Source organism: Salvelinus sp. IW2-2015, linkage group LG20 (assembly GCF_002910315.2).
Source record: "Salvelinus sp. IW2-2015 linkage group LG20, ASM291031v2, whole genome shotgun sequence".
Lineage (NCBI taxonomy): Eukaryota > Metazoa > Chordata > Actinopteri > Salmoniformes > Salmonidae > Salvelinus > Salvelinus sp. IW2-2015.
This window is the reverse complement of record NC_036860.1, coordinates 63,450,477-63,477,387: the sequence shown is the minus strand read 5'-3', so window position 1 is coordinate 63,477,387 and position 26,911 is coordinate 63,450,477. Positions and strand designations below refer to the sequence as shown.

Genomic DNA, 26,911 nt, shown 5'->3' with positions numbered 1-26,911 from the left:
GATAAGGTGCTGATTTCCCATTTTGTAATAGGCAGCAAAAGTGTTCTTTGATTTCATAAGGAGCTTCATTTTGTGCTCTTTCTCCTGTCATTCTCACACTAACAGGTACTCTCTCTCTCTCCTCTCTCTCTCTCTCTCTCTCTCTCTCCCTCTCTCTCTCTCCTCTCTCTCTCTTCCTCTCTCTCTCTCTCTCTCTCTCTCTCTCTCTCTCTCTCTCTCTCTCTCTCTCTCTCTCTCTTCCTCTCTCTCTCCTCCTTCTCTCTCTCTCTCTCTCTCCTCTCTCTCTCCTCTCTCTCTCTCTCTCTCTCTCTCTCTCTCTCTCTCTCTCTCTCTCTCTCTCTCTCTCTCCTCCTCTCTCTCTCTCTCTCTCTCTCTCTCTCTCTCTCTCCTCTCTCTCTCTCTCTCCTCTCTTCTCATCTCCACTCCGCTACAGGGCACAGGGTTATAAGTCCTCAGAGTGAAACCCAAGACAGGATCAGTATGGGCACACAGAGAGAGAAAAACCAGAATCTGTCTTTATATGGCAAACTCCTTTAAGCCCAGGAAGCAGCCATTTAACTTGCGATTAAGCAGTGTTTCAAGCTTAATAATGTCAAAATACCTAAGTTACTCACCAAATATGGAGTTTCGATTAGCAGCTATAGTCAATTACTGCTGTCACAGCCGGTATGCACTTTCAAAAAAGGTCTAAATAAAAATGTACATGCAACCGAAAAAATGCCTCTACGGCAACATCCTTTGTATTGTAGATTTGTAGGCAGTAAGGTTAGTGCTGTCCGGGATCCTTGGGACGTGAACGATTGAACGTGCCGAATAGACCTTTTTATTTTCGACCTTTTATGGAAATAAATACCGGCCATGACGGCAGTAAATAATTGTTAACCTTGAAAAGCTAGTGAATGGCAAGTTGAATGGCTGCTTCATGGGCAGGAGATTCGCCATATCAACGTCTCCAGTAAAGCCAGAGTCTGGTTCAGACAGAGATAGAGAGAATATGCTCATACAGCCAATTGTAGCCAAATGGATAAGGATCATTGCTGCAGACGATCTGGCCAATTAGCAAGTCTGTGCAAGGCTTTAGTTTAGATCACGGGGTTCTGTACAAAGCAGGAAAAGCACCCAGGAGCCACGACGGAATGAACTTTCCTTCATGCAACAGCTGCACCGACAGACCTGTAACTGCTGGGTGGAACCAACTGCTCCATCATTACCCCTCACCCAATGCATGGCATGAGGAAGTTGCATCAGGCAGGCCCAGAGATGGCTCTACCAGGCTAGACCTGTACTATCTTACTGCAATGCTGAGTTCAGTTATGCAACAAAGGAACGCACTACTGTTCACAATCAATCATTGTGCAGAGAGAGGGAGACACCATCCACCGTGACCCTAAGGTCAGGAAAGTGTATGCGCGCTGGCTGTGTCCATCATTAACTAGAAAATGCCATTATGTAGTAAAAACAACAATTAACTCAACTCACGAATCTCACACAACTAGAAAATGAAACGTTGCATAAAGTATATGCATGCCTACAAATCTATCTACTAAAAGATCAAGCTGGTCAAGCTTTTTTTCCAACTAAATTACACACCATCCAAGTGGCCCAGGGTGCGCGGTGTCCACATTGCCTCTCCCGCGTGAACAACTCTGTGCTGATCTTGCGCGTCATGTTTCCGCGAGGGCTCAGTCACTGGCTCGCGGACTAAAGTGAAAACGTATGTAAAAGCTACCGGGGGAACGTTTTTGGAGAGCTGAAGTTAGATTTGGTGACGCGCCGAAGCCTCTGGGCGGGGAAACCGCAAATACAATTTGAACCACAGTGAGTGATTCAGTGTCTCGTTGAAACCACCTGTTTCTGACTGTAARCTACAGCGACATATCCTGTTGTTCGGGGTGCCCCAGATCATTTAAAACATGAATGTTTAGGCGGCCGCCTAGGGTGGCAGATTGACGAGAGCGGCATTTTCTGAGATAAATTGACCAAGACGCACCACGAACAACAACACATAAAACCTCACATAATTCTGCCTAAAAACTATGACAATTTCTCTCAACCAGTGGCGTATGAGCTTTTTAGGTGAACGCTGGTGCCGCCCGTTGATAAGCAGTGCCCACTTTGTTAAAGGCAGGGGCGCAAAACATTTTGCTTGTCCATTCCCAGCGTGCATCTCCATGCTGCTGTTGGAGAGACGCATCTCTGCAGCGATCCACCATCGTTCCTTAAAAAAAAATATCTAACATAAATCATGTAGCAGATATACGATATGGTTGAAATAGTATGTGGCATTTTCTGTAGCCTACAGGCTGGAGATAAAATGTATGTCAATGTAATGAGACGGACACTTTTGACATCATGATGCAGGTTTCTCCGATCAAATAGTTTAACCCAAATGGCGATCAATCAAATAAAAAATGTGCTGTCATGTTAATAAACAACATATCCTAAAAACGGTACAGGTCAAAGTAAAATGGACAATATGGAATGGACAATCACAACTATTGTCCAGGAGTTTCATCCCCATTATTATGATCAGTGGTTTCAAGTTTGTATAGTACATTTATGACATAGCGTACATTTTTTGACATAGCTGATCATAGCGAAAAATAAAATACTTCTGCATTTCCCGCTGTGTAAACACATTGCAAATAGGCTCGCGATAACTCCTGATAGAGTTGGGTAGCTGATATTCAGAGTTTAAAATAGTCAAATTGATTTGTCACAGCAAACAGGACTAATAAAGTCAATGCAATGGCCTGTTTTACAAAAAATGGGCCTACCACGTGGATGGCCGACATGGTAGGCTACACCCCAGTAAGCATGAGCCGACCTCTTTTGGATCTATTTTTTTGGTCCTGTACTGACAACGTTCTTTGGTGTTTTACAAACAGTAGGCTTACCACATTGATGGGCATAAAATTCAATTTCAGACAACATGGTAAGCTACACCTCAGTAAGCACAGGCCGATGCCGATTGGACCTCTCTTTTTGGTGCAGTTCCAGACTGGCCTTGATTTCCACATCCACAGACATTGTCTATGTTTGGTTCAGATTTTGTCCGGTCTTGACCAGCCTTGATTTGGCCAAAACATAGACATTTATAAATTACTTATTTTCAACTTTCATTCAGAAACAAAAATGAGCCTGATTTCAACATCAGGAAAATATATATTTTTAACATCCAGAAAATACATATTTTTAAACGTCCAGAAAATATGCATTTTCAACGTCCTGGAAAATATGTATTTTAAATATATGGAAAATACATTTTCACCTTTCATTCAGAACCTAAATTGAACCTAACTTCAACTTCTGGAAAATACGTATTTTAGATGTCTTTTAGACGTCTTTTCAACGTCATTTTGCTTACTGGGACTATTTTAGTTTTGCGGGAGGCAGCGTTTGTCAGTCTCGCCTAAAGTAGCAGATAGGCAAAGACTGGCCCTGATCTCCTCGTGATATAGAATCTTATACAATCAGTAGCCGATGTGATAAACTATATATAAACAAGAGGAAATGGCATGCTCATCATCTTGTGACTACTGTGGGTGAGAAAAGGGGATATCTGTCCTCCTACACAACCACACACACACCACACACAACACACCAACACACACACACACCACACACACACACACACACACACACACACACCACACACACACACACACACACACACACACACACACACACACACACACACATACATACATACAGTCTTCCACCAGCAGATAATTTACATTTAACGTGGCTATACACATTTGGCCCTTACATTTGGCTCTTCCTCACACCAGTACAGTAATGGTATGCCCAGTCAGTCCTCACATGGCCCCATAGAGTTCCCGGTTGGTCGTCCGGGAGAGAGTGCCCCTGTATGTGCCTCAACGAACAAGCAGGTGTTCTAGAACCTAAAGGACTGCCTGGTATTCTAAAGGGCATCATTGTGAGTGTTCTGCTGAAATGACGGCCCTCATGTTAGTTTTGTCCTCCTTCCTCCCTCTTGGGGCAGAGTAGAACCTGTAACCCCTGGAATTTGAGGAGTTTAGGCCAGATGTGGGCTGTTTTATGAGTTGTTGTGTGTGGTGTTGTTGATTGGGTGGAGAGAGGACGAAGATGATTCGATTGACGGTGTGAGAGATGATGGGTTGATGGGGGAGACAGAGGGTTTGTCAAATTGTAGGTGCGTTGGGACCGGGCGAGGTGGTAAGTAGATGGGAAGACGAGGGGAGGGAGAGGTGTAGGATGAGTCAGACGGGAGGCGGAGTTGGGCGAGAGACGAGTGAGGATGTTGGTGGAGGTGGGAGACGAGGGAGGGGAGTGAAGGAAGATTCTGTCGTCGGTGGGTTATTTGTAGCCTCCGAGACGCACGAGGTGACACTCGAGTAGAACACTGGGCTCGTTGATTGACGTTTGAGGAGGGGTGGAGCGGCGGCGGCGTTGTAGGAGGTACGCCCTCCCCCATGGAGAAGAAAGAAGGAAGAGACCTTACAAGAGCGAGAGCATGTGCACGAGACCGTCGGTTGAGAGTGATAGAGACTCGGGATTAGCGCTGTGCTTCCTTTTGGTGTGAAGCCCCAGACGACCCGGCGCACGAGGAGTGTTTGGACCCCTCCAGTGGAGCAGGATGCCGCATGCGAGCGCGAGGGCGGAAGAGAGAGACAGAGAGAGCGAGAAATACAGAGACAGAGAGAGAGAGAGAGAAAGAGAGCGAGAGAGAGAGAGAGAATGTGTGCACAGGTGCATGCATAGGTGTGTGTGCATGTGTGTTTGTGTGGAATATAGAATATGGAATACGGAACATTGCCAGCAGAGTGGGCTTCAATGAGTCACAGTCATTACTGTCTATTTGAGTCATGAAAAAAGACCGCCACAAACCTAATCACCATTCCCTCACTACCCCCTGAATGAATAGTTCAATATTATATTCCTTTGCATGGTATAGCTTGCTCTTTGCTCAGAACCCCTCGTTATCTGAATCATGGTCCTTTCAAAACAAACTGGTKGTAGGAAAAACAACAAGCTTGTTTCCTCTTCCTGGGTTCAAAAATAACCAAAGTGTTTATTTCCTGTTTTTGTTTATCAGTTTAGATATCTATTCTGWGGTCAACATTTTACAATTTAATTAGTAGAGTGACTTTCAAACATAATCCATTTGTCAGGGTTAATATTAGACTATTAAATTAAATTAACCATTTGTTATTCTCATTTTGGAACAGAATAACTGCAGTCCTCCATAAACACAACTATAAGTGCAACTTTACAATTGTAGGCCTTGTGATATTAGGCCTGGGGCACATGATATGCTGTATATCAGACTGTATTCATTTTGATTTAAGAAGGCCTTTTCAGAGTGTATTCAGCCTGGCATCAATACCTTGGCGGTGGGTGGGTGACACTGGCACATATCACTCGTGAGAGATCTGACTGTACACGGAAGTAGGTGCAACAGTAATTATTGGAGCCTGCATTTTGTTATGCAACTTCATTGGACAGCCAGTTTGTGTAACATTGTCTAACATGAATCTGTTGATGCCTCTGTGAAAAGAGCCTGATTGAATAATAGCTCTATTTCCAATAGATGAAGATGCAATTGTTTATTTGGTATTTTTCTCATTGACTTCTTGATGATAACACTGGGCTGCACTTTCGATGCATAAATATGAATTCCCCTGAAGAAAATGCTAAGTCACCAATATTTCCGAAATAAATTGCATTTACTACATGATTCCACATCCAAATTGTACAGCCATTCGCCTAGCGTTTTAGCAGCATGCAACACAAACAAATCAGAAATGGACAACCAGCTGAAAGTCGCGCCTCTTTCTGTCACTTACCTTAGGCACTGTAACGGAGTACTATAATGATCATCTTTTTATCGTCCAAGAGAACAAACGGGGAAAAAAATATCAGCAGCTGCTGCAATGGAACAGCAGTAATCAACTAAATGATATAGATCCCGCATTGAAAACTGTCATTTCAGCAGATCAAATTAGTTATTTGTCCAATTTCTATATTCATTCCCAACCTACGCGACTTGTTCGCTCAGGTAGCCTACCCTCCCCTGGTTTGACAACTAGGGACAACGATCGTGTGTATTGTATCACTCCGCTTCCCGTTTTTGAACTGCGTGCCGGTAGCAGGCGCGTCTTGATCAGCCGGATAGGGTTTCGGGTTAAAACGAGCGGAACAAAATAATATATATTGAACATTTACCTCGAAACCTTGTTTATTATGGTTGTGCGTATGTGGTACTATTTTCATATTATGGGCAAGGATAAAGACGTAAAGGGGCAAAGCCGGAACAAGCCGCTTTTCGAGGCGTGGACCGCATCGTTTTTAAAGAGACAGGGGATGCGATAGGACCTATAGACACAATGCTCTGAGCGGGTTTTGGCGCTGTATTGACAGACACCTATCGAATTGACCGTCTCACTGTCTCTGCTTGCTAATCTTATTTGTCTAACAGTACAATCTAATGCAAGATAAAGTGCAGTGCATTCAGAATGTTTATAGCATTCAGTAAATCATCAGTTGTTACTGTGTCATGATTGTAGCCTACCTATAATAACCTAGTTATTGAGCCCATACTGGAATCTAAGTTTTGGCTGGTTGTAGTATGGCTCTAGAAGTAGCAGAAACGTAGTTCAGAGGATGGAGAAAGAGAGGCCCAATACTCCCCCTCTCTCCTCTCCTCCATTCCTCATTCAATAATGAACGGTCCTAAACAGCACTTTACACACACACACCACACACACACACACACACACACACACACACCACACACACACACACACACACACACACAACACACCACACACACACACACACCACACCACACACACACACACACACACAACACACACACTACTCCCTCTTTACAGTCGATCTGTGTCACCTCTCAGTACTCCGGGGACCATGGGAGAATTGTTGGGTTGCACTGAGCTGAGTGAGGCTGACATTTATCCAGCAAAGGGATAAAAGAAAAGAGAGAGAGTGACTGAGAGAGATTAAGGAGGGGAGAGAGAACAAGGAAACCTCTCAGACATGCGAGAGTATCCACTCAGACAGTGTAGATGCTCAGTGAGGTACACAGATGACTCAGGTTAAACAGGGCTCAGTGAAGTACACAGATGACTCAGGGATATACTGGCCCAGTGAAGTACACAGATGACTCAGTTATATACTGGGCTGAGTGAAATACACAGATGACTCAGATATATACTGGGGCTCATGAAGTACACAGATGACCAGGTTATATACTGATGCTCAGTGAGGTACACAGATGACTCAGGTATATACTGGGGCATACCACGCCCTGATACTAGAGTACACAGATGACTCAGTTATATACTGGGGCATACCGCCGCCTGAACTTTAGTGAGGTACACAGATGACTGCCAGGTTTAATACTGGGGCATACCACTGCCTCCCCCACTCTACATCTCTTACCCATGCAGAAACATATAGCCCTACAGGACAAACACACAGAAACACCAAATATTGTAGAATACTCATTTACTCAAAAAACATATGATTAACACATTCCATGATTACGGTTCTTGGAGAATGACTGTCTACAAGAAGCTCTCTTTATTCCAAGTGAAATGTCAGAAAGATGAAATTCACATCATCCAATACTGCAGGTGCACCTTTTGGCCATCTATAAAAGTCTACAACGCAGTATGCAGGTAAAAATCTACAACCATACAAGAGAACTGCTGATTTAAACAGACACACATAATCAATGAGACATTATGCAATATTCATATGAAAAGAGACAGCTAATGTTACATTTGCTAAATTACCTAAAATTAGCAATGTCTGATTTGTAAACAGCATAAACACCTCATTATTTCAGTTTACAATGTTTACAGGTGATTCAAGTAGTAAAACCAAAACACCTCTTAACAACATCACCTTAACAACATCATCTTAATGACATCATCTAACAACATCACTTAAACATCACCTTAACAACATCATCAATAACATCTTAATGACATCATCTTAACAACATCATCTAAAAACTACACCTTAACAACATCATCTAATGACATCATCTTTAATGACATCATCTTAACAAACATCTTAACAACATCCTCTTAACAACATCCTCTAACAACATCTCTAACAACATCCTATAACACCCTCTATACAACATCATCTTAACAACATCCTCTTAATAACATAATAACAACATCATCTTAATAACATCAATCTTAACAACATCTCTTAATAACATCATTAACAACATCCTCTTAATAACATCCTCTAATGACATCATCTTAAAAACATCATCTTAACAACATCATCTTAAACACCTCTACAACATCATCTTAAAACATCATCAATGACTCATCTTAACAACATCATCTAATACATCTTTAATGAATCATCTTAATACATCATCTAAATGACATCATCTTAATGACATCTCTTAATAACATCATTCTAATGACATCATCTTAATAACATCATCTAATAACATCATCTTAACAACATCATCTTAATGACATCATCTTAATACATCTCATCTAATACATCCTCTTAACAACATCATCTTAATACATCAATCAATACATCTCTAATATACTAAATCATCATCTTAATAATATATAACAACATCATCTTAATGACATCATCTTAACAACATCATCTTAAACATCATCTTAAAACATCCTCTAATAACATCATCTTAAGACATCATCTTACAACATCATCTTAAAACATCCTCTTAATGACATCATCTTAATGACATCATCTTAATAACATCATCTTAACAACATCATCTTAAACAAATCCTCTAATGACATCTCCACAACATCATCTTAATAACATCATCTTAACATCATCTAACACATCATCTTAATGACATCATTAAACATCATCTTAATAAACATCATCTTAATGACATCATCTTAACAAATCATCTTAATACATCATCTAATAACATCATCTTAATGACATCATCTTAACAACATCATCTTAATACATCATCTAATAACACATCTTAATAACATCATCTAATGACATCATCTTAACAACATCATCTTAATGACATCATCTTAAAACATCATCTTAATGACATCATCTTAACAACATCATCTTAATAACATCCTCTTAATGACATCATCTTAATGACATCATCTTAATAACATCATCTAACAAACATCCTCTTAATAACATCATCTAAACAACATCATCTTAATACATCATCTTAATGACATCATCTTAACAACATCATTCTAATGACATCATCTTAATAACATCATCTTAATGACATCATCTTAACCATCATCTTAATGACATCATCTTAATAACATCATCTTAATAACATCAATCTTAATGACATCATCCTACAACATCTTAATGACATCATCTTAATAACATCATCTTAATACATCATCAACAACATCATCTTAATAACATCCTCTTAATACATCATCTTAATGACATCATCTTAACAACATCATCTTAATAACATCCTCTTAAATGACATCATCTTAATGACATCATCTTAATGACATCAATCTTAAAACATCATCTTAATGACATCATCTTAATGACATCATCTTAACAACATCATCTTAATGACATCATCTTAATGACATCATCTTAATGACATCATCTTAATAACACACACATGGGATCCTTCGAGGTTTGTGCGTCACGGCCATATATCAAAGCAGCAGATATCTATCGTACAGAAACACAGACAGGTGGACACATTCTCTTACAGTCCAAAAACACACACACACACCCCACACACACACACACACACACACACACACACACACACACACACACACACACACACACACACACACACTTGTGGGTACACACACTAATGCACAAATATAAAATAGCAGTGATGTAGCTACAGTTTGGTGACTGATTCTGTATGTTCCTGTGCTCGTCCATAAACACTCATTAAGACTCTCTGGATGGGGGAGAAAATAAAGTGCAAAAAACAACACATTGAGTCTCGAGGGAGAAAATAAAGTGCAAAAACACCACATTAGAGTCTCTGGATGGGGGGAGAAAATAAAGTGCAAAAACATCACATTAGAGTCTCTGGATGGGGGGAGAAAATAAAGTGCAAAAACATCACATTAGGAAAGAGGCAAACTAGTGAAAGATCATCTCCAGTTGGTCATTTCGAGAACTTTTGACGTCAATATCTTTTCAATCCACTCTAGTTTAGTCTACTTCTCCCTCCTGGCCTGCTCTTCTACATAGTTTTCATTTAGACATTGGTCTGTGCTAAAACTCTACCTACATCATTAAAGAGGCAGACAAGTTGAATATATACTAGCATATATACACATTGAGTGCAATACATTTACACTAGTTTCCTCCTTGTCTTTGTAGTTCTAATTATTTGTAGTTTAAATTGTTTGTAGTTCTAATTCTTTGTAGTTCWAATTCTTTGTAGTTCAAATTCTTTGTAGTTCAAAATCTTTGTAGTTTTAACTATTTGTAGTTCTAATTATATGTAGTTCTAATTATTTGTAGTTCTAATTCTCTGTAGTTTTACTTCTTTGTAGTTCAAATTCTTTGCAGTTTTAATTCTTTGTAGTTCTAATTCTCTGTAGGTTTAATTCTTTGTAGTTCTAATTCTCTGTAGTTTTAATTCTTTGTAGTTCTAATTCTTTGTAGTTCTAATTCTTTGTAGTTTTAATTTAGGCACTGGTATGCTTAACTCAGAAGTCTCTTGCTGCAGAAGTCCAGCAGCTGCCAGGCTCACACCACCTCCTCAAACATGTTCTGAAGGCTGCTCTTGCCATGGATGTCCTTGAGGTGGCGCCGGAGGCCTGGTTTGTGTGCGAAATGGATGGCGCAGTAGTTGCACTTGTGTGGCTTGTCCCCTGTGTGGAGGTTAAGGTGGTCTTGCAGCGTGGCCTTCTGGGAAAAGGTCTTGTGGCAAAGCGGGCACTGGAATAATAGTATAGTAATAAAATAATAATATATGAAATTTAGCAGACAGTTACATCCAAAGCAGATTACAATACATTACATACAAACAATTCTAAAATACATCTTATACATCTCACAACCCTGGCATTGACAGCCCCACACGCTTACCAACTGAGTCACATAGGAGCTTGTCAAGATGCTCAAAGTGCTTTAAACACAGTAAAGGTGGAGGGATGTGTTCCACTCACCTGGAAAGGCTTGACCCCTGTGTGAACCCTGATGTGTCGGGTCAGGTTGCTTTTCTGGCTGAAGCTCTTCCCACAGAGAAGACACGGGTAGAGCCTGTGTTCCTTTAGGTGTCCCACGTAGCTGTCCAGGTGGTGGAACCCTCGGTCACACTTCCTGCACAGGTAGGGTCTCTGGAGGAGCATCTCCTGCCCCCGTCCTGAAAACTCTGCCCCCGTCAGAACTCTGAAGGAGGTCTCGGGAGACCCGCCCCCAACCCCCTGCATATGACGAGCAGCAAGCATGTATATGTCCTCTCCAGAGTCCCCGCCCACTTCCTGGTCCTGGGAGCTGTCAGCCAATCCTGAACTGCTGTGGTCAGGACTTCCTGCTGGGGGGAAGGTCCTCTTCCTATACTCTCTGCATGGCGTGGGTGGGCGCTGCTTGCGTCTGTGGGCGCCCGTCGGGTAAGGGTACGGGCTGTAAGGGTACGTGCTGTTAGTGTGTACCATGTGGACACTGTCCAGAGTGTCTTCTGAGGTCAGGCTGTGGTCCCTGTCCTCTGGGTCCTCCTGGGTCTCCCCCTCCATCTCCCCCTCGTCCAGACATGCTGAGCTGGGTTGGTGTTTAACGCTGTCTGGTGGTGGTGGAGGGGTCCCCTCAGTCTCTGGGCTCCTCTCCAGCTTCAGGTGGGCCAGGGTGGGGTCCAGGTACTGAGAGACGGCCTGGGCACACCTCTCCACCACGTGGCTCATCTGCAGTGCGCTCGCTGCCGTCAGATAGCTGACCAGCTCCCTCAGAGGGACCTCCAGGTGGCCTGTGTAACAGGACAGGAGCAGCCGACGGCCCACCTCCGCACTGGGCACCACGGTCACCAGCAGCTCCCGGCTCCCCTCGTGCAGCAGGAACTGGTCCCGGAGGAAAGCAGAGGAGGCCGCCAGAACCACCCGGTGACCCGGGAAGCGGAACGACCCTGATCCGAGGACGAGGGTGACGTCACAGAAGCGTCGGTCCTCTCTCAGCAGGCTCATCTTTTGCAGGATGGAGTCATCGTGGACGGGGCTGGAGAAACGGAACTGGAGTGTGTCTGAGAAGGAAGATGACATGGTGGTGGTGCTCTTCTCTCTCTCTGTAATTACAATGGTATAACATCCTCATTACATAGTTGTTACTGTTTATGAGGGACCTTTCTAGTGACACAAAACGTATTTTGCTTGTAAATATATTTCTCATCGTTTTTTTTATAGAAGAGATATTTTATTTATCTAAAAGTTACAGGCCAGTCAATGACTGAAAATGTGCTTTTTCTCATGTGGGATCTTGTATCTTCATGACGAGTGCTACTGCATATCTGACAATATCAACTGAACAATACGTTCGAAAACAATCTGGTCATGAATTACAGACAGTGTATTGTTGTAGTTGAATGATGCAGCAGAAGAGATTGCATATTTCAAACTCGCCTGATATGAGTATGAAGTAGAGTCCCTAGTCTACTCTTCTTCCTTCTCCTGAATACAGTACGTAGCCTAGGGTGGGTGACGAATTATATGGTGTCTATAATTGTGTAGGCTGACAAATGTCTGTAATCATCCCCGCATCTCTGAAGCATCATCAAGCGAGCACCGCTCATTCACAAAAAAAGAGAGTCGCTTGCGGATCACTTCCTGTTTCCTGGGCGTTCCAAACGCACGCACTTCGTTTATTGTGCGCAGGAGCGCTTGTTTGGTAGCGCATGCTGAAATGCCTTAGTCCCCTCAGACGGGTGATGAGAACACTAACGTTAATATTATGTCATTCCTACGATATGTTTGGTATGCGCTGAGTTTCTAAAATTGTTCCAGCTCGTGCGGCTCTCATTTAATCCTCARATCATGACGTAATTATTCTTCATCATGTGTGTCACTCCTGCAACCTAGTATAACAACACAGTTAGCCTACAAGGTATTGAAGATAATTCACCTAATTTACCTTTGTCTTTTATAATTTCATCGACCTACTGAATACATGTAATGGAATATGATGAAATAACAAAAGTAGCAAAAGTAACGGTTGTATTATTTATCTGCTGTCATGTCAAGGTTTCACCACTAGAGGGCAGTCCACACAAACAATAGAGCAGCCATTGAGGCAAGCCAATGATCAAGTGTCTGCTGTAAATGACTACCTTCACCAGATGAGAGACACACTGGCCCTACAATATATCTGCTTGATTCACAAAAAAATTGATTGAGATGATTGTGTGTATATATGTATATATACATCTCAGTCTATCTGGCTAGCATTAACTTAATACTTTTTCTTGCAGAATTTGCCTTCGGGCGTTATATTTGTAGCTACAGCATATGCCCTGAAGCATTCTTGTAATTTCTTTCCAAATTAGGTTATTATTATTATTAAACCTCTATTTGGACAGGGAAGCTATACTGAGACTAGGCTCTCTTTTTCAGATGAACCCTGCATAAATACATCAAACATATATATACAACATACAATATACAAAATTACAAAACATATGAAGAAAAACAGACACATTTTTCAACATAGAGGTCTCTGATCATCTCTCTGAACTGACCAAGGGGGACCAGAACATCTCATTTCAAAGAGCTCTGTGAGTTGTTCCACATAAAGGCAAAAATGTAGGCTAGGTAAGGAGCTGCCAAGGAAATAACAGTTCATTGCAGTCTTCTACCCCCAAGCTTCTACCCCCAAGCTTCTACCCCCAAGCCATAAGACTGCTGAACAATTAATCAAATGGCCACCTGAACTATTTACATTGACACCCCCCCAGCTGCTACTGTTTATTATCTATGCACAGTCAATATACCCCTACCTACATGTACAAATGACCTCCACTAACCTCTACCCCCGCACATTGACTCGGTACCGGTACCCCCTCTATAGCCTTGTTATTGTTCTTTCATTTTTTCATTTTTATTTTATTTTTTACTTTAGTTTATTTCGTAAATATTTTCTTAAAACTGCATTGTTGGTCAAGGGCTTGTAAGTAAGCATTTCACAGTAAGGTCTACTACACCTGTTGTATTCGGCACATGTGACAAATACAATTTGATTTGATTTGAATTGATAGTTGGTCAAGGCGAGTGCTGGTCAAACAGGTGGATATGGGATTGGGAGCACAGCTGTCCATGTAGGCTAATCATGGCTGTGGTTGAACATCAAAACCCAGCTCTCTTTTAGTCTTAAATGCCTTTGTTGTTCTGACAACAACCATAGACGTTTGATTGTTTCTCTGACAATAATAGATAGTATATTCCTCAAGGAGCTAATGGCTTGAAGGAGAAAAGSCCGTAACTGGCCTAGTCTGATGATGCGACAGTAACTATCTTGCCTTGGGGCTTACAGGCAGTTTAAAGTTGTGAATGCTACATTATTTTTGTGAATATTGATTATTCGTCTCGTTTAAAAACATGCATTTTCCTCTATCTGAGTATTCAGACTAGACTGTAGATTTACCGTACAAACTTTCACAGACTTCAAAGCAATCTCTACACAATGTTCTCAGCTTAAGGAAGCCCGATGAAGACAATTTACATTTGTGAATAATACTACACTACTTTGTGAAAAAAATACATGTCCTCAATCTGGCAATTCAGACTAGGCTGTAGAATAGATATATATCATTATAGGGGTGGCAGGTAGCCTAGTGGTTAGAGCGTCGGACTAGTAACCGAAAGGTTGCAAGATCGAATCCCTGAGCTGACAAGGTAAAAATCTGTTGTTCTACCCCTGAACAAGGCAGTTAACACACTGTTCCTAGGCTGTCATTGAAAATAAGAATTTGTTCTCAACTTAACTGACTTGCCTAGTTAATTTAAAAAAATAAAAAATAGGTCACCTGGAACTGGGTTGGAGAGCTGTCCTCTGAGGTAATACTGGGAACATGTGAGTCAAATAGTACAACAGTGATGACACAACCCTGAAGGGACCAAATACTGTGAGAGGTTCACTTCTTCCTGGCCTTTCCCTGATCTCACCAATCCACCAGACCTCATAAGATCTGTTAGGAGCCACCTGGAATCATAGTGATGACTTCAAGGCCAAACGATTAGGACTTTTCTCCACTTTAGGGTGGACTGTCTCAATCCAGTCAGCCTCTCACAAGCTTCTCTGAAACTATAAGGGCCTCAACAACACACCTGTCACCCTCTATGGGTGGGTTTTCATGAGTAAAATATGTCTAGTGAGATCTACTGTATCTCTCTAAGTGCAGGTCAAAAAGGCTTCATAATAACAGCTTGTACCCCCAAGCCATAAGACTTGAACAGCTAATCAAATGGCTACCTGGACCATTTGCATTGTCCCCACTCCCCATTTTTACACTGCTGCTATCCTCTGTTATTATCTATGCATAGTCACTTTACCTCTACCTACATGTACATATTACCTCAATTACCTCGACTAGCCTGTACCCCTCCACATTGACTCTGTACCGGTACCCCCTGTATATAGCCTCCACATTGACTCTGTACCGTAACACCCTGTATATAGCCTCCACATTGACTCTGTACCGATAACAACACTAGTATATAGCACTCCACATTGTAAAACTCTGTACGCCAACAGGGGAAAGTAACAGGCGCGGGGTGTGGAGGTGGAGTAGGAGCGGGGGTCAGTATGACATATAGTAGAAACGAAGGAAACACCGCTGTAGTGAGGGTGGCGCGGCTCGACGAGCGATTGACATCTGATAACCAGGAAAACCACCCTGTATAACGTTGAATAGCCTCCCAATTGACTCTGTACGGAGGAAACACCCTGTATAGATAGCCTCCACAATTGATCTGTCGGGTACCGGACAGAAAACTAACAGAAAAGGGGGGGGGGCGCGCTGGAGTGAGGGGGAGAGGGTAATACCTCACCCATTGGACTCTAGTAACCAGAGGGGGGGGACGTACACCTGGTATATAGCTCCCCTATTGAATCTGGTGACTTGGGATAAAAGAGCGAGCGGCGGGGTGTAATGAGGTGGGGCGGCTGCCACATTGACAGTCTGTAAACCGGTACGGAAAAGGCCCTTTAATATAGCACTCCACGATTGACTTCTGTACGTAACCCCTGTAAGGTGGGTAGCCGTCGCGGGGGGACGAGGGTTGACATCTGGTGCAGAGAACCCACCTTTGTAGGGGGTGACTGCCTCAATTGACTCTAGGTGGGGGGGCCGGGGGGGGGGGGGGGGGGGGGGGTGAGGAGGCGACCGGGGAACATGGCTGTAGGTATAACCTCACACAGTTGACATCTGTACCGTAACACCCTGTATATAAACCTACACATTGACTCTGTACCGGAACCCCCGTTGTATATAGCCCCACATCGACTCGCGTGTACTACCCTGTATATAGCCTCCACATTGACTTGTACCGTAACACCCTGTATATAGCCTCCACATTGACTCTGTACCGAACACCCTGTATATAACCTCGCGTCTGTTATTTTATTGTTGCTCCTTATTGATTAGTTATATTTCAAATGTTTTCTTCTTAAAACTGTATTGTTGGTTAAGGACTTGTAAGTAGCATTTCACTGTAATTTCACTGTTGTATTCGGCGCATGTGACAAATACAATTTGATTTGATTTGATTTCAACATCAGATTTGCAACTTTTCTGTTTACATTAGCCTTGGATGTGATGTGACCAAAGCCACATTCCTGCCTAATGTGTGAGTGCTGCTATTATACCGTAAATACTATAGGACGGGGGGGGACTTGTCCAGCCCTCATTCTGAAATTGCATTTTTGTCCCTCCCAGTTTTATCATTGGAATGTGATAAAAACGAGGCACCTGTGTGCTTTAGGACCATGTGGTCACCACTGAGCGGTCAGGTAACCTGTTTGGGGTGTTTATCCAACTTGATGAAAAATCCAAAAGAAAACAACTGTTCTGTCCCCCCACTTCTAAAAGCAAAGTTGCGCCCTGGACATAAGAATAGCAATTCAATCTATACAGGAGCTTCACATCTAAACCGTATTGCACTTAGTGTTTCACACCTGATTAATGCAATGATTCACAAATGTGTGGCTATTTTAAAAGCCTTTCATTTTCAATTTGGCTAACAGAGCAAAAATGTTGTCTACAGGTATTAAGGTAGTTAAGGTAAAATGTGGTGTGAGAGCCGTAGTCTTTACACTGTACCAGTCAGAGGGGGGTATGTGGTGTAGACCTCCGGAGGTAGTGTGGGAGAGCTGTAGTCTTTACACTGTACCAGTCAGAGGGGGTATGTGGTGTAGACTCCGGAGGTAGTGTGGGAGAGCTGTAGTCTTTACACTGTACCAGTCAGAGGGGGTATGTGGTGTAGACTTCCGGAGGTAGTGGGGAGAGCTGTAGTCTTTACACTGTACCAGTCAGAGGGGGTATGTGGTGTAGCCTCCGGAGGTAGTGTGGGAGAGCTGTAGTCTTTACACTGTACCAGTCAGAGGGGGTAATGTGGTAGTGTGAGAACTTTCCTAAACGACAGTAGAGGTATGTGGTGGACCCCGGAGGATGAGGCGTTAGTCTTTAACACTGTACCAGTCGGCAGTTGTACTCGCATTTAGGCCGGCTTAAGTGAAGGTAAGGTGTATGGTGTAACCGCTGAGGTATGCGGACCATCTTTATACACGTACATCATGAGTTTGTCTCCAGGTAGGGCGTAGTCCTTCCTTACCACGGGGTAGTGTCGATTGGATATGTAACTACTTAGTACGTCAGGGGTTGTGTTACCTCGATGACCTGTTACTGTTCTAATTGTTGATCCTTGTTGTGACCATGTTCTTTAAACAAATGAGTGATGATCGATGATGACATCTCATATGATGGAATTATTCCTCCAGTTAAAAACATTCTACGTGCAGTATCGCCAAAACATGAGTGAATTACAAGACGCATTAATATGGTTTGTTTTTTGTTTTTCAATACTTTGGGATGTTTCAGCATATCTGTATTAGATGGTAATTCCTTTTAACAAAAGCTAGGTGTTGCTTTGGCATAGCTAATCCTAGAACAATAGGTTCCTGATCGTCAGAACTCCTGAATGGGACAAATACGGAGACAGACAGGCAGCAGGGCAGGCGTTACAGGCTAGGCAGTGCAGGCAAGGCAGAGCAGCATAGTGCAAGGCAGGCAGCAGGCAGGCAGGCAGAGAGCAGGCAGGCAGTAGCAGGCAGGCAAGGAGCAGACAGGAGCACAGACAGCAGGCAATGTACAGGAGAGAGGCAGGAGGAAGCAACAGACAGACAGAAAGACCAGACAAGACAGAGACAAGCACAAAAGAGACAGACGCCAGACAGACAGACAGACAGACAGACAGACAGACAGACAGACAGACAGACAGACAGACAGACAGACACGTATGATTCATGAGAACAGTCTGGTTACATCTCATCCAGGTAAAACACAGATCATAAGGTATTGTGTCTGAGGTCACACTTCAGGTATTTTCCCCATCCTTAGTGGTCCAGTAGATTACGAGGACCCAAAATATAATGATGTGGAGAAGCATGCCGAGACCTGTTTCTCTATGTCTGTTGAGTTGTAGAAAAGAAATGTCTGATCAGCATCACAGCTTTGACAAGCTGGGTCAAGTTGTAGTAATTATTTACCTTTCATATCGGGACAAGGGATTGAAGATGAATGATATATTGAATTAACTAATAGTCTAATTTGTTGACGGGAGCCTCTTAAGAAACAACAATAGCCTCAGACTTCCAAGACCTTATCTGACCTCCGGAGAAACTCTACTGTAGGCAGAACCCAGACAGAGAGACAAGGGAAGGTGTTGTTCATCACCACCGTAATAATAATAACAGTCATTGCCAAACATTACTACACAGTCATTATTACACAGTCATTATACAGGCCTTAATCTGGCTCATCAATAAGGCTTCCAGAGGCTCATGTTGTGGTGCACCACCCAGACAGACACATCTCCTTAGGACAGGTGTGTCACACACGACTGCACACACAGGCAACGTGTACATGTTTATAGTGTCTTCTGAAACACACCTGTCTGTCTGTCTCTCGTCCATGAGTTTATGATAGATAGATGCCTATGACAGACAGACAGACGAACGAACATCTGTCATAGACATCTGTCATAGACGTCTGTTTATCATAAACTTATGAATGAGAGTGGGACGGAATCTCTCCTATACTATGTCTGGCTATACTATGCCTCACATTCCTCTCAGTCTGCCTCAGCTCACGCCATGCCAATAGTAGGGTTTAACAGATCTCTGAAAGTGGCCGTTATTAAGGATGGAAGGAAGGAGAAACGTTGGGCTGGGCACATAGTGTGGCGCCCACCCTCATCAGTCAGTCCCTTCTCTGATGTGTGTCAGGGAGCTTAGAGGGTTTGTCGCTGGGAAAGTCCCACACACACCCTGATCTCCTCAGCCCGTGTGGCTTGGCTGGTTGAGGATGGTACAGTAGAGGAAAGAGACAAGCAGACACACTCATATTTCCAATAATTGTTCATTGTGACAGTGATTAGTGTCCAGAGAGACAATCACCTCCCAAGAAGGGCTCAATGTCTGACTGTGACCACTCCCCTGTGTTGATGGAGAGCTTTGGAAGCAACACACACATACATAACTATACAAGACCATACATGAGTATACATGATCATACATGACTATCCGGGTCTGTGTGGGTCTTTGTGGGTCTGTCCCGGTCTGTGTGGGTCTGTCCAGGTCTGTGTGGGTCTATGTGGGTCTGTGTGGGTCACTGTTGGTCTGTGTGGGTCTGTTCCGGTCTCTGTGGGTCTGTGTGGGTCTTACCAGGTCTGTGTGAGTCTGTGTGAGTCTGTGTGGGTCTGTGTAGTCCACACAGACCTGGACAGACCCACACAGACCGGGACAGACCCACACAGACCGGGACAGACCCACAAAGACCCACACAGACCCACACAGACCTGGACAGACCCACACAGACCTGGACAGACCCACACAGACCGGGACAGACCCACAAAGACCCACACAGACCCGGACAGACCCTCACAGACCGGGACAGACCCCACACAGACCCGGGCAGACCCTCACAGACCCGGACAGACCCACAAAAGACCCACACAGACCCACACAGACCTGGACAGACCCACACAGACCTGGACAGACCCACACAGACCGGGGCAGACCCGGACAGACCCTCACAGACCCGGACAGACCCACACCTACTTACAAGCAGCCCTCTCCTACCGCATATTTAGACACATTTTTTGCTTTCACAGATTATCTTCCCATAAATGACTGATGCCAAGGTGACAGCATAATGGTTTCTGCAGGTAATGATTATGTAATTACATCTGTGTAGCTCAGCAACACACTGCTTTACATTCACAACAATGTATTTCAGCAACACAGTTTTTGGACTCAGCTGACTTGCATTTGATGGAGATCATGAACTTGTCATTGTAAAAGCTGTTTGTCTGTTGAAGTCAGTCAGTCATTTAGTAAAACATTATTTAGACGGCACCTCTGTCTCATACCTCACAACCCAAAACCAGAAAAAACACCCTATATACTTAATGAAACACCTAATGGTTTTTCCAATGCAAAGATTAACGGAGACATCAAATCGATGACTTCATTGTTCAGAGATTGCATGGCAGTCTGCCTTTAAACATATGTGCACACAAATTGCTGTGCAGGGACCTCTAAGTCCAAGCAGCATTTACTAAATGTCTCTGATTACAAGGTAAAGTATTCTGGTGAAAGATTGGATGGCATTTGCATTATTTGACTTCAACGTTAAAGTTGATTAAAGGCCATAAGTACAACAAGCACATCAAATCGAATCGAATAGTCTTACTAACCTTTCATCATTATAAAGTGTGATTACCTAAGTGCTATGATGGATGAATAGGTCTGGAGCATTAATCAGAGCTGTCAGACAGACGTTTAGGCTCAACATGAAGGTAACCTTGCAGTGTTGTATGCATGCCTCCCTACTGCACAAAGCTGTCATCACACGCACATGAACAGGCACAGTTATCTCCACTGACGTGTCATTGTGCTCATCAGGCTACGTAGTAGACAGGGTAGTTTCATGGTTTTACATATAATTTTTTTCAGTATGTGTAGAATTCATAGAATGTGTTTTGAGTATGTGTAGAATTCATAGAATGTGTTCTGAGTATGTTTCGAGTATGTGTAGAATTCATATAATGTGTTTTGAGTATCTGTAGAATTCATAGAATGTGTTTTGAGTATGTTTTGAGTATGTGTAGAATTCATAGAATGTGTTTTGAGTATGTTTTGAGTATGTGTAGAAATCATAGAATGTGTTTTGAGTATGTTTTGAGTATGTGTAGAATTCATATAATGTGTTTTGAGTATGTTTTGAGTATGTGTAGAAATCATAGAATGTGTTTTGAGTATGTTTTGAGTATGTGTGGAATGTGTTGGATGTAATACGTCTTACATTGTAGAGTGTGGTTGATAGTTATAAGAAGTATTTTGGATACTCCATGATGATGAAACAAAATAAAAGAGAAAATAACACCAACTTTGACTAAAAGACAAACCTTTATTTCAGACATTACAGAAGTTTATAGATACAGACACAAAAGCATGTTGAAAACCCAGCCCAAAAAATGCACTTCAGTTGAAAGAGATTTACTGTGTCTATTGCTTGTTACCTAAATATAGAAATAAATAGTTTAATGCACAAAGCAAAACCTTTTATTAAACAACAGCCATGTTAGTCATGACAACTGAGGGACGGATGCCGTATGAGACATCTCATTGACTTTCAGTACATCTCATATTATTGTATTATTATATTATTGTATGCATACTATATATCTCATAGTGTCCCCAGACATATCCACGAGGCTGTGAAAGAAACAGGGAAGACTAACACTCTGATGGGAATGAAACAGACATCCATGTTGGTGGAGGCCCCTGAGGGTCCGTGGGTAAGGCTGGCCCTTGACCACAATGTGTGAGAAGAAATGATCAAATCAAATCAAATGTTATTTGTCACACAGGTGTAGACCTTACTGTGAAATCCTTACTTACAAGCCCTTAACCAACAATGCAGTTTTAAGAAAATATAGTTAAGAAAATGTTTACTAAATAAAGTTTTTAAAAAAATAACACAATAAAATAACAATAACGAGGCTATATGAAGATGATGATGATGATGATGATGAGGCCCCTCTCACTTCTTCTTCTTCTTCACCTCCTCCTGTATCTGCTCCACCTCGCTGGACTCATCCACCACCTTGCCGTTGATCATAGTCTGAGTCACCACCTTCACTATCTTCCTGGTCCGCACATCCGGCTCCTCTGCAGGGAAACGAGAGGAAGAGGTTGAGGAAGAGGAAGAGGATGTCACAGTATTACTGTAACCCAACAGGCTCTGAATTGTAACACGACCTATGAACTTGCCAACGTGTTGATGATATATCTACTGCTTATGAATGTGTTAAGTATAGCTTATGAATGTGTTAAGTATAGCTTATGAATGTGTTAAGTACAGCTTATGAATGTATTAAGTATAGCTTATGAATGAGTTTAGTATAGCTTATGAATGTGTTAAGTACAGCCTATGAATGAGTTTAGTATAGCTTATGAATGAGTTAAGTATAGCTTATGAATGAGTTAAGTATAGCTTATGAATGAGTTAAGTATAGCTTATGAATGTATTAAGTATAGTTTATGAATGTGCTAAGAATTCATTTTGTAAGTACACCCCAAATAAAGTGCTACCAAATTGATTCAGTGAGTAGTCACAAGCCTACAGTAACAATACGTTACAACATTGAGACTTGGTATTATTTTCACCTAATGCAGTTGCTAGGGACAGCTCTGTTTTGGGCGTTGCTTTGTTTGCAGGTTTGTGAAACTGCCATTAGTCTGTGGCCACGGCCCCTTGATTTGATGCCAGGGTGGCGGAAGCAGCACAGAATCAAGTTGTATCTGACATAAGGCAACACCGCTGACCCTATTTTAAACTTGTAGTGTAAATAGCTGTTGGGCAGTTGGCTTTGTCAGCGAGCCAATGGCCCAGAGTACCTCAACTTTACTCTAGGTCACAGACAGTACCTACACAAGCTAGTCTCGGGTCGTTTCCCAGTGTAACTGCTTGGTGGGGGGTAAAGTTGCCCCTAGATTCTGATCTTGGGTCAGTTTTGCAGTTTCCCGACTAGGATTGGGGGGGCTGATCCTAAATCTAAATCTGTACCTAGGGGAAACTTCACCCGGGAGCGTAACCCCCCTGGACCTTGAGACTGGTGAACATTCAGACCAATGAAATGCTCTGTGAAGGTGAGAGTGAATGTGAAGGTGAGTTGGAGAAGGGAGGAGGGAAGATAAGAAAGGGAAACAAGGATGGGTGACCAGGATGGGTGATCAGGATGGGTGACCAGGATGGGTGACCAGGATGGGTGATCAGGATGGGTGATCAGGATGGGTGATCAGGATGGGTGACCAGGATGGGTGATCAGGATGGGTGATCAGGATGGGTGACCAGGATGGGTGATCAGGATGGGTGATCAGGATGGGTGATCAGGATAAGTCCATGCAGTCCATTTGAGAGACTGAGGTGAATTGAGGTCTCTCTGTGTGAGAATGAAATGACCTATTCATGAATGAATGGGGACTCTTATCACACGCCATGGATGGAATTACCTAATGTCACACTGATAAAGGAGCTTTCTCCATCCATGTGTACGGTCACATCCACAATCATTTACATTTCTTATTTWTTTATTTATTTAACCTTTATTTAACTAGGCAAGTCAGTTAAGAACAAATTTGTATTTACAATGACGGCCTACTCCAGGCCAAACCTGGAGGACGCTGGGCCAATTGTGCGCCAATCAATCAATGTGTTGCTGAGTAAGTAATTGTTGATGTTTGCTTAGGTTAGCCTGTGTCAATGAGGATGTGAGAGTGATGTCAAGTTAAAGTACTGTTACTCACGTTTTGGTGATGGCGCTTCTTTAATCCTGCATCAATAATGGGAAAAGAATGTGCCCAATGACTTTAACTGATACATGGAAATTGTCACTGGCAGAAGATGTTATGTTCCAGGAAGAACAATTATCTGTTTGAATAAACTCCACTGAGAGCAGAACCTTCCTGGATATACAGTATTAAGCACCCCTTCTTTACATCTGAAGAAGAGAGGTGTTTCCAATGACATCATCAATGAATTAGTAGACAATAAGCAGGCAATGCCTACTCATAATTGGTTAAAATCACACGATGCACACTGAGGATGTCATTGGAAACACTTATCTTCCTCTATATCTTTTACTACAAAACATAGAAATGTGCAATTTTCACATATGTTGATGTTGGGGTGGTGCTGGAGATGATGAATATGAAGTTGAAAATGATTTCCCTTTAAATGTTCACAYAAAGATGATCATCCTAGTGACTCACGTCTCCTCTCCCTCCAGCAGTCTCCTGTAGGTGGCGATCTCCAGCTCTAAGTTCTGCTTGATGCGGAGCAGCTGTTCATAGTCCGTCTTGTTGCGCTGCAATAAAATACAATACAACTTTATTAGTCCCTTTGTTACTGTAAACAACGGAAATATGAGTACAGTTCCACCTCCTTAGCCCCTGGGCTACCAGTGAGCACCTGCATGTCCAGACGCAGCTGAGACAGGTCCTCCTCCAGCTGGGACAGCGTGGTCTGCAGACGCTCCATCTCCAGGCTGTACTTCTGACCTGTCTCCCCCAGGTTACCCTTCAGAGCTGACACCTGGGGTGGAGAGGGTGAGTCCGATTATAGAAATCACATCAAATCAAATGTTATTTGTCACATGCGCCAAATACAACAGGTGTAGTAGACCTTACAGTGAAATTCTTACTTACAAGCCTTTAACCAACAATGCAGTTTTAAGAAAATACAAAAAAAAGTAAGAGATAAGAATAACAAATGATTAAAGAGCAGCAGTAAATAACAATAGTGGGGCTATATACAGGAGGTACCGTTACCGAGGTAATTGAGGTAATATGTACATGTAGGTGGAGTTATTAAAGTGAATATGCATAGATAATAACAAAGAGTAGCAGCAGCGTTCCAGGGGGGGAGGGGCAATGCAAATAAACTGCGGACGAGACAAACATGCATGCACACATGTACACACGCAGATCAAATGTATACCCGATACACCTTCATCAAATATACAGTGATGTACACACGCAGATTAAATGTATACCTGATACACCTTCTCATCAAATATACAGTGTGTGATTACAGAAAGGAAGAGAATCTGTGTACAGGTCAGGGGATGGCTGTTGTTATAACACTGATCCTTACACTCTTAGAAACAAGGTGCTCTCTAGAACCTGCTAGAAGAACCCTTTAAAGAACCCTATTCTATCTGGAACCAAAAAGGGTTCTCCTAAAGGAGTGTATCTGACCCAACATCAAGGAAGGTGAGAGATATTTATAGTCAACAAGGATAACATGGGCGGGGAAAAGAGGAGAGATATTTATAGTCAACAAGGATAACATGGGCGGGGAAAAGAGGAGAGATATTTATAGTCAACAAGGATAACATGGGTGGGGAAAAGAGGAGAGATATTTATAGTCAACAAGGATAACATGGGTGGGGAAAAGAGCAGGATAACATGGGTGGGGAAAAGAGCAAGGATTTCATCGATACTGTAGTTGTGCTGGTTGTCCAGCTGTAGATCCCCAGTACAACACAACCCCCAGTTGACAGGTTCCTAGTTCCTACCTGTTTGTGCAGACTCTCCAGCTCCACCTCCAGGTTCTGTAGGAAGCGTTGTCTCTCCACCATGTCACTCTGAGCCCCCCTGAGAGCCTCGTTAGACTCCTTTACCTCGTTCTGCACCATCTCCAGCTGTAACACACGACACACACGTTCCTGAATGCACCGCACCCCCATGTTACTGAAAACAGTAACACACACGTTCCTGAACACACCGCATCCCCAGGTTACTAGATACTAGATACCACACCTGGGTTCACCTGGATATGATAACTATGATACGCCTGAATCGTAACTTGAGATACACATGCAATGCCAACGGGAGATTTGCATGAACATTTGAGTCACACGCACTTATCTCATGTTACAAATCAGCCCTGAGAGACTAAACTCTAGTGTCTAGTTTCTGGCATGGTGATGCACCCAGCCAGCCAGTCCCCCACTGACCTTCTTGAGGTCCTCATCCAGCCAGTCCCCCACTGACCTTCTTGAGGTCCCCAGCCAGCCAGTCCCCCACTGACCTTCTTGAGGTCCCCAGCCAGCCAGTCCCCCACTGACCTTCTTGAGGTCCCCAGCCAGTCCCCCACTGACCTTCTTGAGGTACCACTGCTCAGCCTGGTCCTTGTTCTTCTTGACGATGCCCTCGTACTGAGTTCTGAGCTCTGACATTATTGTGCCCAGTTCAGGTCCACCACGGCCTGCGTCCACCTCCACGGTCACAGTCTGAGCAGCAATATGGCCCTTCATAGACTCCACCTCCTGCAGAGAGACAATTCATACATAAATCAATCAATCAATTACAAATGTTGTCACAAAGTACCAGGGGTTGGAACTTTTTTCCAATCGTGTCTTTCTGAACAGAACCAATTTTTTTTTTCGTCCACTGTTCCAACCAGTAAAATAAAGTTCTGAAACGGTGCGAACCCCCCCTGAAACGGTCCGAACCCACCCTGAAACGGTCCGAACCCACCCTGAAACGATCCGAACCCCCCCTGAAACGGTCCAAACCCCCCAAAAGTTACGTTTATATCGCTCCTTTCTGTTCCTTTTAAAACCTCTGAGATTGTTGTATTTTTTACATT

At 42.9% G+C, this 26,911-nt stretch overlaps 3 protein-coding genes across 4 annotated transcripts in view; all 3 read right to left on the bottom strand.

The window, feature by feature from the left end:
* LOC111980052 (roquin-2-like) overlaps positions 1 to 6,210 on the bottom strand; it is a 45,202-nt gene extending 38,992 nt beyond the window's left edge. The window contains exon 1 of the mRNA XM_070449765.1: positions 5,832 to 6,210. The gene's annotated coding sequence lies outside the window, so the exon portion shown is untranslated. The remainder of the gene's footprint in view (positions 1 to 5,831) is intronic.
* A 3,542-nt stretch (positions 6,211 to 9,752) lies between these two features.
* LOC111981007 (zinc finger and BTB domain-containing protein 26-like) lies at positions 9,753 to 12,776 on the bottom strand. Of its 2 annotated transcripts, XR_011481804.1 has the most exons (4): positions 12,603 to 12,776; positions 11,163 to 12,268; positions 10,010 to 10,932; positions 9,753 to 9,923 (listed from the first exon to the last, which is right to left on the bottom strand). XR_011481804.1 is itself a non-coding variant. In XM_024012117.1 (3 exons), exons 2-3 carry the CDS (start codon positions 12,243 to 12,245, stop codon positions 10,741 to 10,743), a joined length of 1,275 nt encoding a protein of 424 aa, XP_023867885.1. In that variant the 5' UTR covers positions 12,246 to 12,268; positions 12,603 to 12,776; the 3' UTR covers positions 9,993 to 10,740. The 2 variants fall into 2 exon arrangements, 1 of the variants encoding a protein (XP_023867885.1); XM_024012117.1 differs by lacking the exon at positions 9,753 to 9,923 and having other exon boundaries at positions 9,993 to 10,932.
* An 8,865-nt stretch (positions 12,777 to 21,641) lies between these two features.
* The window catches only part of LOC111981006 (keratin, type I cytoskeletal 18-like), a 14,455-nt gene continuing 9,185 nt past the window's right edge, over positions 21,642 to 26,911 (bottom strand). Inside the window, exons 6-11 of the mRNA XM_024012115.3 lie at positions 26,421 to 26,588; positions 25,836 to 25,961; positions 24,728 to 24,850; positions 24,529 to 24,623; positions 24,064 to 24,089; positions 21,642 to 22,425 (exon numbers count right to left, since the gene is read on the bottom strand). Coding sequence (XP_023867883.1) covers positions 22,298 to 22,425; positions 24,064 to 24,089; positions 24,529 to 24,623; positions 24,728 to 24,850; positions 25,836 to 25,961; positions 26,421 to 26,588 — 666 coding nt within the window. The 3' untranslated portion in view covers positions 21,642 to 22,297. The remainder of the gene's footprint in view (positions 22,426 to 24,063; positions 24,090 to 24,528; positions 24,624 to 24,727; positions 24,851 to 25,835; positions 25,962 to 26,420; positions 26,589 to 26,911) is intronic.